Source organism: Rhea pennata, chromosome 2 (genome assembly GCF_028389875.1).
Source record: "Rhea pennata isolate bPtePen1 chromosome 2, bPtePen1.pri, whole genome shotgun sequence".
In the NCBI taxonomy this organism is placed as follows: Eukaryota; Metazoa; Chordata; class Aves; order Rheiformes; family Rheidae; genus Rhea; species Rhea pennata.
In genome coordinates this window covers 62454395-62465783 of record NC_084664.1, presented here as the reverse complement: position 1 = coordinate 62465783, position 11389 = coordinate 62454395, and the positions used below count along the sequence as shown (strand labels likewise).

At 44.4% G+C, this 11389-nt stretch overlaps 1 protein-coding gene across 1 annotated transcript; it reads left to right on the top strand.

Annotated features, from left to right (window-relative positions):
* Positions 1 to 877: 877 nt before the first annotated feature.
* HUS1 (HUS1 checkpoint clamp component) lies at positions 878 to 7592 on the top strand. Its single transcript, XM_062569617.1, has 8 exons — positions 878 to 971; positions 1127 to 1254; positions 1775 to 1951; positions 2477 to 2584; positions 3565 to 3639; positions 4108 to 4207; positions 4674 to 4805; positions 5610 to 7592. The coding sequence occupies exons 1-8, from the start codon at positions 920 to 922 to the stop codon at positions 5690 to 5692; spliced, it is 855 nt and encodes a 284-aa protein (XP_062425601.1). The 5' UTR covers positions 878 to 919; the 3' UTR covers positions 5693 to 7592.
* The last annotated feature ends 3797 nt before the right edge of the window (positions 7593 to 11389 follow it).

Sequence of the window (11389 nt, the reverse complement as noted above, 5' to 3'; positions counted from 1 at the left end):
CTTTTCCCGTTTCCCAGCCAGCTCTTCCTGCCTGGCCCGGGTGGGACTGTTACTTCCCCACACTTCAGCAAGCTGCCTGCACCCCTCTGTGGCAGATGGCTCTTGGCTAGTCCTGCTCAGGCCCACAGGATTCCCTAGGGACGGCGCAGATCCAAGGCGAGATCGGTCGTGGGCATTATCCCCTAGTCAGCTACAGCCGAGTGAGGGGAGCAGTTGCCTTCAGGCTCCAGGGAAGCTTTGCATACTGAAGACACCCAGGCCTTTTGCCAGTACCCTTCTGTCTTGACCCCAAGTCGCATATCACTCATACGCGGACTTCCACAGACCCCCACATCATACTGAAGGATGGAGGCCTGCGGAGGAGAATAAAGGTGCTCAGCAGAGCACAGGCTGCCCTGGAAACTGTTGGGACACACCATGACCTCCTCTCCAGGAAATATCCGCCTGAGCTCTCTCTGCACGGCATCAGGTCTAAAGTGCTTGAGGTGGTCTGATGTCGTGACAGCTGAACTACCCTCGACAAGTCCGGCCTCCCAGCAGTGCTCCCCACGATTGCTACCCTTTCCGTGTTAGGATGCAGACCAGAAACGTGGAGGCTCTCAAACACAGGGGTATAGGCGGTACAAAGTTTGAGAAGACCGATTTCCCCGTCGTCTGCCTACTGCTTCCAACAGGGAACCGGCACAGCCCCGCTGGGGTGCCGCGACGCGCCCCCGGCTGCCATGCCGACCCGGAGGTAGCGGGAGGCCTCCGCCTTCCCCGCCCGCGGCTCCTCGCTGCCGCCGGCCGGGGCCGCGCTGCGCTTCCGTCGCCGGCCGGGGCGGGGCCGGGGCGGGGCGGGCCGGGCCGGGGCCGGGGCGGTGCCGCGGAGCGCGGCCGTTGCGGCGGGAGCCCCGTCCCGCCGCGTGCCGCCGCCATTATGCGCTTCCGCGCCAAGATCGTGGATCTCGCCTGCCTCAACCACTTCAGCCGTGAGCGGGGCGGGCGGGGAGGGCTGGGGGGACGGGGCGGGGCGGGGGGTCGCGGCCGCAGTCCGTGTGTCCGTCTGTTGTCTGTCCGCGCTGCGTGCCGCGCCCGGCGCGGGGTGCTCAGAGCTTGCTGCCGCCGCGGCGCTTTGCTCCCGCAGGGGTGGTGAACACGGTGGCCAGGCTGGCCAAGACCTGCAGCCTGCGCCTCACGGCCGACAAGCTGTATTTCATCCTCTCGGATAAAGTGGCGAACGGAGGCGTCAGCGTGTGGTGCGAGCTGTGCCAGGTGAGCGGGGCGGTGGGCGCCGCGCCGGGCTCGCTCCCCTCCGCCGCGCCGCGCCGCGCCGCGCCGCGCCGCGCCGCCGCTGCGGGCCCGGCCCGTGGCAGGGGCCCTGCGGGCCGCTCGGGTCCTGCCCGGCTGCCGAAGGCGCTCGGTTTTCCAGGACGGCTGTTACCTCCGCACGGCCCGGGCCTTGGCTGTCCCTGAAGCCTGCCCTGGCTCAGTAGGGTCTGCCTGGCATCGGCTCCCCATCGCAGCGGTCGCGCTGGGCACGGTACGCGGCAGGTCTGAGTCAGTAGCTGTGGCTCTGTGGGATTCTTTTTTCCTTCTTTTTTTTGTTTTTTTGTTTTTCCTGTGCTTGCAGTGGGCCTTCGTCCTGATGCAGCCTGTATTGATTCTTGCAGGTGACACCGTGTGGAGGAAAGTTTCACGCTGTAGATGTTCAATTTTAAACTTACAGCCTGTTAACATCAAACCTGCCTTTTTTGGTTTGCTTGTTTGACTTACTTTATTTCCTGCTTTACAGGGGAATTTCTTTGATGAGTTCCAGATGGAAGGAGTAGCTGCAGAGCACAATGAAATCTATTTGGAGCTAGTGCCTGAGAACCTGTCAAGAGCATTAAAAACAGCCCAGAATGCTAAGACAGTGAAGATCAAGCTGACCAACAAACACTGTCCTTGTCTCACAGTAGCTGTGGAGCTAGTAAGTGCAAGAATACTTTTACTGTCATGAAGTAAAAGCACTGTAAAGTTAAGTCAAGAGGCAGAGCAAGAATGCAATATGCATGCTTTAAGTAACTTTCTCTTAACTCCTTGCAACCTGATACCTTTCCTCCTTCCTTGAGAATCTTGAAATCCTTCTGGGATGATTGCATTCTCTTTAAAGGCTATCAGTGCAGGAGGATTCAATGTAGTGTTTTGTTCTGTTTTTCTTTTCTTTTTTTTTTCTTTTCCCACTGGACCGTTCTAAACTGCTATCTTCTGGTGTCTCCTGCGTTAATGCTGCTGAACTGCTTAGCTCTAAAGATAGCTTGTAGGTACCAATGACTGATGCTTCCCAAGCTCTTCCTTATGCAAAAGGGAAGTCCACTTCATAGCGCTGAACCTATGGAAAATGAAACAGAGCATCTAGTCATACTAGTATTTCCCAGCGTAGGGCTGAAAATCCTGGCTTCGGAATTGAAGTTGTATTTTTAACTGCAAGAATGTTCTTTCTCTCTCACTCAAGCCATCCTTGTCAAGCAGCAGTCGAATTGTGACACATGACATTCCAGTGGGGGTTATTCCCAGAAGATTATGGAATGACTTCAGAGAGCCCAGTGTGCCAGACTTCGATGTAAGCAACTGTTTTTGTGATCTGTGCTGGCTGGGGAAGTTGTGACTGGATGGTAGTGCAGGAGTAAGCTGCTAGTGGGCTCAGGAAGGGGATGGAAAGGAAAAATGGAGGAACTGGAGCGAATTGGGAAGTGGGTTCTATCATTACAAGAAAGCCTAGGTGTTGGTAAAATACAGCAGGTGCTTACCTGCTGTTGATAGGTGAGGTGGAAGGAGGAAGGAGGAAAGGACGTTTTTGGCAGGAGCATCTTGAAAACACAGAGGTCTGTTCCTCTTTCATATGATTTATCTCCCATGTGACCCAAACATTCTCTGTCTGAAATTCATGGCTCATCTAGCAGAGTTAGGTGAAAGTATGTTTTGACCTGGTATTTGTCTATCCTGTGCTGACTTAGAGTAGAGCCATGAGGGAAGGTCTCAGTGGCAGTGTGCTCTGATTTGAGGTTGTAGATGTCATATACTTACATGGCTAAGTCACTCTATTCTGAATACATAGCGCAGCAGAGGCGTGGATGCCTTTTGTTGTGTCATTTCAGACTGACCATGGTGCCATTATAAAGCTGAGTGCAGTTGTATAGCAATGTATAATCTCTTTCCTCTGTGACTGGACTGGTGTTAACTGCTGGTAACATAGATATGGATACGCATGTGAACTTGATCTTCAAAAGCTTTGTGTGTTTTGCGTTTTGCACACAGCCTTGGGACAGCTTTTCTGACACATATATCAGAGAGTATAAGAATCAGTAACTTGAAATTAGTTTTTTATGTCTGAAGCACTTGCTAGAGCAGTGGCCCAGTGGTACAATGAGGAAGAGAGATCCTCTGTTCAAGGGTCTTTTGCTGATTTGATTTAAATGGTGTGCTCCTGCACTCAGTAAGTAGCAGATGAGGGCGACTTAAAGACAGAAGTGAAGGGGGAGTAAGCATTGCATCCCCTTGTGAAAAAGTCATACGAATGCATTTCTTCCTGTGTCTTTTTAGGTCAGTATTTACCTACCAGTATTAAAAACAATGAAGAGTGTGGTGGAGAGAATGAAGAACCTCAGCAATTGCATTGTAAGTTAAGACAGGTCTCATATCTGAAGAGCTTCAAGTGCGTGTCCTTGTAGCATTTTTCCCTGTTGCCCAAACTGATGAGCTCATGTTGCATCTTGCAAGGGATGTGTTTGGGCTAGGTCACACATTGAACTGGAGTCATCTGAGGTCTGTGCAAGGACTGAAGGGGAGGGTGACATTTATTTCAGGACTGACGTTGGAGAGCTTGTCCTGGACTTCACTGAACATTGTGCTCTTTGTACTGAGTCCTTGAAAGAATGTGGCATTGTGTGCTGCAAGGTTCTTCACTTGAGAACGATGCATTTTGTAGCTGAATATTCAAATGTTTGAGTGCTGTTCAAAAGTGCAGTTGGGCTGTCAGCTCACTGAAGCACTTCTGGAAACTTGTTTTTGAACTAAGCAGTAATTTTTCTATAATTCTCAAGTGCATAAGTGGCTTGCCTAAAAATGAGATTGATTATATTGCAGGTGATTGAAGCAAACTTGAGTGGAGAAATGAACTTGAAAATAGAAACTGATTTAGTGTCTGTAACAACACATTTTAAAGACTTAGGAAATCCTCCCTGGGGTAAGTTGTCATATTCGCTGCCTTTCATGTTTGTCTGGTCTCGTGACTTAGATGTGCTGCCGATAACAATACCCACCTTCTGCCAGTACTTAACTACAAAATAGCATTGTTGCTTTGAAGTCTGCAAATACAACCCAGAAAGAAAAGTGGCTAATGACTGTTCGGTGTATGCGGAGGAATTTCTTCCAATTATCTGCAACAACTTTGTAGAAAACTGGCATTCCCTTCCTTAAACTGCTGTTGATTTTAGAAAAGATCCTCTGGAGATCATTTAGTCCCACCCCCTGTTCAGGCAAGGTCACCTAGAGCAGGCTGCCCAGGACTGTGTCCAGGCAGTTTTTGAGTATCTCCAAGGATGGAGACTTACATTTAAGTATCAACTGTTCACTGATTGTCAGCTATGTTCTTTTACCTATTGAAACGCCTTTTGAGACTTTGGCTAAGTGTACTGTTCTTATACTTGTAGCATCAGACGATGAATGTCAAAGTTCTGCTCAAGGCAGAGATCCAGAGACCATGGCTGAGGCACGCATAGATATCAAGAAGCTGCTGCAGCTGCTTGCAGGACAGCAAGTCAATCCCACAAAAGCTTTGTGCAGTAAGTTCAACAGCTCCACTTGCAAAAATCTAGTCAAAGGGGTCTGCCATACTCGTAGACGTAACAGAACAGCATAGCTACCCTTCTGACAGCTTGGAACTTGGCAATTTTTACTGTGCCTGTGAACTTTGAGTATTTCTATATTTCATTAAGGAGCTTCAGGCATTAGGAGTTTGGAAAAAGTAAAATTTAAAAATGAAGGCTAGGCCCTTTAAAAGTATCATATTGAATATCCAGACTGACTAATCAGGGGAGGTCTTCATGTTTTCTTTGCTTTTGAAGTTAAATTGTTGTATTTGGAAAAGGTTTTGGTTTTGCAAAGTCTTTAGAGAGAACTGACCTGCTCTCAGGTGTCAGATGTACTGATTTGCTCAGGTACTTTCTTACATTGGATACTGAATTGATTCTAATATCCAGGTGCATTTTACACAGCCAGTGTTGCTAACCACAGGGAATAAAATATATATTTTATTCCTAAGCAAAGACTGTAGTATTTTGTATCCTATTTTGATAATGTTGTATGCTTCTCCTAAGAATGTCTGCCCTCCTAAGAAAGCATCTGAATTATTTTCTAATGCAACATGTATGAATTTTCCAGGGAAGATTTAAATCATAGATAGACTTCTAAGCCTATATATTACATGTTTCCTTTTTGGCATCTGCTTTTATGGACCCTCCGGGACTTCCATATTACAGGATGATATGTCTAGTAAACCTTCTGTCAGGAGTGTGGCATTCTGTAGATGATGTCATTTAAAGTATTTGCATCTTCCTTCAGACTGGATTTGTGTTTCCCCCCTCCAGATATTGTAAGTAGAAGGATCGTCCACTTCATCTTGCTCCATGAGGACGTTTCACTTCAGTATTTCATTCCGGCACTTGCATGAATGCTCTTGAATCTCCATCATTTTCCAGTCCGAGGCCTTTTCCACAAAGCATGAGACAAGTATGAGTTGCTGGAGTACTCTCATGTGATATGCTGTTGGATGCAGGCGTGAGCTGGTCATTATATCTGTTTTTATGAAGTTACCAAAGAATTTCTGCATCCAGAAGACCATTTTTGCGAAGCATTGCTGCTATGAGAGACACGCAGCATTGGAGAGCTGGCATATCTGAGTGTTACAGAGAGAAGAACTTTTGGAAATCTGCATATGCTTTTAGTATGCTTTGAGCTGCGGGAAAAGAAATGTAATTTTTTTTTCCTCTTCAACAAACATCAAGGCAGAATTGACTTCTAGAGTTCATGCTGGATGTATTCAGTATCAGACAACACAGCTCTGAGTTAAGGGATCCCTAAGCAGGCTGTTGTATATGTGTAGGGCAGGATAACATTCTGCAGAGCTGACACATCGGTATTTTTCAGGTTAAGAGAGCAATTAGTGTTGCTGTTCTTGCAGATAGAGAAGGCTGGAGGAGCGGCAGTGGTCAATACAACGGTATACACAAGGGTTGATGGGGTATTCCTATAGCCCACTGCAAGTATTATTGCTGTTCTAAACTCCATCACCTTCCAGGCCCATGTATCATGGTAGGTGCTGTTTTATGTCTTAGGCACAGAATAGAATACTTGAGCTCCATACCTGTTTAACTGTGCACATCTGGGCTGTTTTCTTAAAGAATGAGAAAGGTGAAGAGAGGTGAATCACTTGGTTCTTACCTTTGTATCTTAGGGAGCCAGGCTAGCATTAGAGTTCTTTGCTGCTATTTTGCAGTGGTCAGATAATCTGAAATGCATCTGTCAAGTGTGTTAGAGAGTCAGATGATCTGTCCTAAAGGTGTGACAAAGCATGTGTTATGTTCAGCACCAACTGTTCATGTTGTTAATGCAACTCAAGTGGAAGCATCTTTTACTGTACTGTACTACTGCCCTGGTCCTCAGTTTCTTATATTCCAAATCTTTAAAAAAATTCTGAGAGTATCTCTAAGCTAGCAAATAGAAATAACATCCCACAAGAAGAGACTAGTATTCTAGCCTGCTTGTTTGGGCTTGTTCATGTAAATGTCCAATCTGCTACTGTTTTTCCATCCTGTCCCTGCCTGACCTCTGTGTCCAGATGTGTCAGAGCATGCTCTGTTTTCTTTTCTTCCCTCTTCATGAAAAACTGATGTAGAACGGGCAGTCTACCTTGGCATCTTACTTCCGCCCTCTGAACACCATATGATAACAAAATGGGATATAAAGGAACACTACAGAGGTTAAATGTGCTGTAGGTAACTGAAACTGAGAAAATCTGTTTGTATCTAGAAAGCTAAGTTCCTTAAGAAGAGTTTTGCTGGTATAGGACCAAAGATTCGGGACCTGGAACTGCACTTTAGGCCTCCTGTAACTGGAAACAGTACAGGCTCTTCAGCTTTCAGATGAAGTCTATCTGCCATAGCAAGTACCTAACTCCTCCTGGGAGTTAAGCACTTAATTAGTGAAGCTGTAGTGTCCTATGATGCTTAAAACAGTCTAGGGCTTTTTTTCTGTTTTGAAAAAGTAGTTCCAACACCCCATGCTCAAGAGTGAATGTACCCTTATGCTGCAAACTATACCAGAATAGGGAGTTGATGTGTATTAAACCTAACCATTTTTTTACTCTGCCTGTTCAGGAAATAAGATTATTTTTCCTTCTTTTATGCTAACTAGTGAACTCCCTAAGCAGAAAGCATTTTCCAAATCCTGTTTCCACAACCAACTACAGTTACCCCCTAAAATCTGTGTGTAATCAAAATCACTGTAAATCAAGTTACATGGATTTGCATGGTAGAGGTATACAATAAAATATTCTTGAATTGTCTTCCGAAGAGAGGGGAAAACTGCAACCCTATCTAATGGTACAATGTCTGATCCGTGAAAGTGGGTCTTGAAACCTGGATTTTTCTCCTTTGGGAAACAATCATTTCTTATCACCTGATGGAAGTGGCTTTTTCTGGTGTGGCGTAAGAACCAAAAAGTAACATTCAGCTTATTCCCTCAGCTGTGTTGGCTCTACAATTGCTATTTTAAACAAGTGATCACAATTCATAATTGCAAGAAAATAATTAAAAAAAAAAGATAGGAATAGTACTCGTGTGGGTAAGCAATATGCTGTGAGTATGCAATGAGACAATGACATCCTTTTCATATCCTTGAGGAGAGGAGGCTGGACAGATGAGCAGAGGTGGAAGTCTCTCCAGTCCCCCGTGATTGCCTACCCTTCCCACCTAAATGTAGCACAAGGACTGGGCTCTCCAGCCCCGTTATCTAGTTGAAGCATATGGTACTGATCGAGGGAAAATAACATTTACTCAGGTTTAAATCTGCTGTCCTCTGTGAATTTGGTTACCAGAGCAGGGGGAGCACTAATAGCCCTTAATGGCTCTGAGCAGCCACCACCACCACCACCACCATCTATGGGCAGGTTGGGGGGGCCAGTTTCAGCTCAGGTCAGGGCACTCTGTCCTGCCCTGAGCTATGTCAGGGGTGGGATTGGGCCCGGGCCCTGTTGCTGAATTGATGCTTGGGTTTCCTGGATTGACCTCGACCTGGCTTGTTACGTTGCCTTTCAGTGGCAACAGGCTATCGCTACCTGCTGCTCTTTGCTTCCCTTCCTGCCTGGAGCAGTTCCACTCTTGCTGCTCCCTGGCTTCACTAATGAGAAAAAGCACTTCTCACTAATAGCCCTAGCTAGTTTTGTATGAGCAACTTTTTTTTTTCTTTTAAGCTAGAAATTTCTTCTGGTGGTTTAAGCAACACGTAATTTTGTTTGCACCAAGGCAAAATCAAGTATAGTATCAGTCTGGCATGCAACTGTAAAGAGGAGCTTAGGAGCAGTCTTGCCAAGATAGGTTAATTGTGGCTTAAAAGATAGCTGCTTTCTGTATTATAAAATCTTAAAGAGCAGGCAGGATAGGATTCATGGACGTACATTTTTTTTCCCCCAAATAATCTTCAAAAATAAGAATTTAGAGAAGAAGGACTAGCATCTGTCAGTCAAAATCACTGAGTTTAACTTTACATCCCTAATTTCGGAGAGGCATATGATTGGAATAATCTGTTTGTCAGGTAGTGCAAGTAATAGGTGGCAACTGATGTTCTGAAAGCTTGGTTGAAAGCAGACTATCCACCCATCCCTCACCAACACCAGCTGATCTCCACTTTCCTAGGGTTCTGCCTGGAGTTTGTATGGTGCAGGACTCTTCTGGAGCTGGAGGGCTGATGCTGGATGTCCTTGTCCCTGCTTTATAACACCTGAGCTAGCAGATTCCTTAATTCCTCCTGCAGACCGTATCTGTGCACACTCTCTTGGCTAATACCCAGGTGTAAGAGGATGAAAACAGGCATTGAGGGAGGGAAGCTGCAGTACCCCTATCCTAACTTTTCTGTTGGTCTGGCCAGCTACATCATGAGCTCTTCATGTTCCCTCTGAACTTTGCTCACCTACCTGGTGGGCTTTTCCAGGTCATCCCTGTTCCTGTGGCCTTCCTGAATTGTGGCTTGAATGTGTGCACCAAGGCTTTATATGCTTATATATTGCATATATGTATATGCATATATATTCCTTTTATATATATATATATATATATATATGTATTTTATATATATACACAAACTGACATTTTGACTTTTAGTAAGATGGGTTTTATTTTTTCTGCTCTTCCTAGAAAAAAAAGATCACCTACCCCAAAACATTTATCAAAACCACTTGTATCCCTGTGCTACCTTCATTTTGCTAAGCTAGAAATATTCTTTGTATAGCTTTCTATTTAATTATCATGTTGAGTTTGCTGGCCTCATCTACTAGGTGTCTTTTCCCACTTGCGTCTTGAGATTTTGAATTCATAAGGCTAATTAGCTGACTTAGAAACTGGATAAAGGGAGGACAGTTGTGTAGTGCTGAAGTAGGCAGTCTTAGCAGGAGGAAGTTGCTATGTAATGCCTCTGGAATTGATTTTACAAGAACTCTTATTGATGAATGTAACAAAAAGAGATATGCTAATGAAATTAGCTAATGACATAAAGCTGGAAGACAGCACAGACAGTGTGCTACAGATGGGTTAGGTGACCATAAGTACTGTAGAAGTATTGAGAAAATAGGTTGAAACTTAAGTCTGAACTACAAGACTATGCACTTAGGAGCTTAAAATACCAAATTCTGCCAGTTCTCATCATATGGAAATCACAAAGGAGGACATGTAGTACTTACCAATGATCAGTTGCAAGACTGACTTATTACTGTGAATAAATACATCAAGGACTAAACACTGGGAGAGAGAAGAGCTATTTTAAGTACTTTTGCAGAAAAGAAAATGAGTGCTAATTGACCTTAAATTTAGAATTAGGTGACTTAGAGTAGAAATAGCAAGGACAAACCCTGCTTGAATTTAATCTGACACCTGTATGAACAGTGGATAAAATTTTCAGTGAAAATAGTTGACAGATTTCTCTTAAACAGTTATATATGTAGCTGGTTCAGGTATTCCACTCTCCTGTGTCAACTACAATTTAAAAAAAATTCTGAGGTTACACTGATGTTAAAAGTCATGTAGCTAGCTTGTCCTTATATACCATCCACATAGCAAACTTTAAGAAGATAGTATCTCTTTTCTTATCTGTGAGACCTCTGGTAAGCTTGCTGTTAGTACTTATGCTCATAGATAGAGGTCGAGACGTGAATTTCTGTGCTGGAGGCTGGCTGAAATGTGCAGGATCAGAAGGGTAAAACAAGGGCTCTTCACGTGGTCCCCCTACCCTTGTCCTGGTAAGCAGTTCCGCTGGAAAAACTGTTTTGCACAAAGATGCTCTTGTGAAATCCACAGTTTGTGTGATAACGTAGTCATTCTAGGTGATCTCGTAGATATGTGATTATATATATATGATTTAAGATAATACTTTGTTTTAGTATTTTTGTTATCTATACTGCTTTGAAATCCTGTTGTCCAAACTACACTGTAATTGCTCTCAGCTTGCTTTATTATTATGTAAGGATAATGAGTATCTATAGAATTTTCACTGGAGTGAAACTGAAGTTTGATCTTACTGCTATTTCATATTTGTAAAGAGTCTCTGGTTGTCTGGCCTTCTTGCTGAATCCTTCTCCTTCAGATTTCAGGATTTCTTTAAAGTTGCTGAAATGAGAATGGTGAAGCAGTTGTCAAAATCAAGCCATCACTAATTGAATCAGTACGTGGAACTAAATATTTTAGGCACTTTACTCTGTGTCCAAAAATGTGTTAATATTTGACATGAGTAAACCATTCATTTTATAAAATAAGACAGGTATTTTGACAACTTGACAGATCATCTCCCAGTGATGCCATGCTGGCTGTCATCAGCCCAGATTTGTAGGTGAGCATCTCCTGATAGCTGCTCTTTTCCTTAGTGTGATGACTGGAGCTAGGGTTAGTTTCTGAAAATCTCTGCTTTCACTTTTCCTCTGAAAAATAACAGAGAAGTGTTAAGTCAACAAGTGTTGACTGGTATATTACAATCAAAGAGCTTGAAAATCTAGTTGAGGTGTAGTTAACATTCAAAAACAGAGGAGGCAAATGGAAATTATTTCATGATAATTGAAGACTGATTGAACTAAGGAGGCAGGAAGAAGTACTGGAGTTCATGTTCC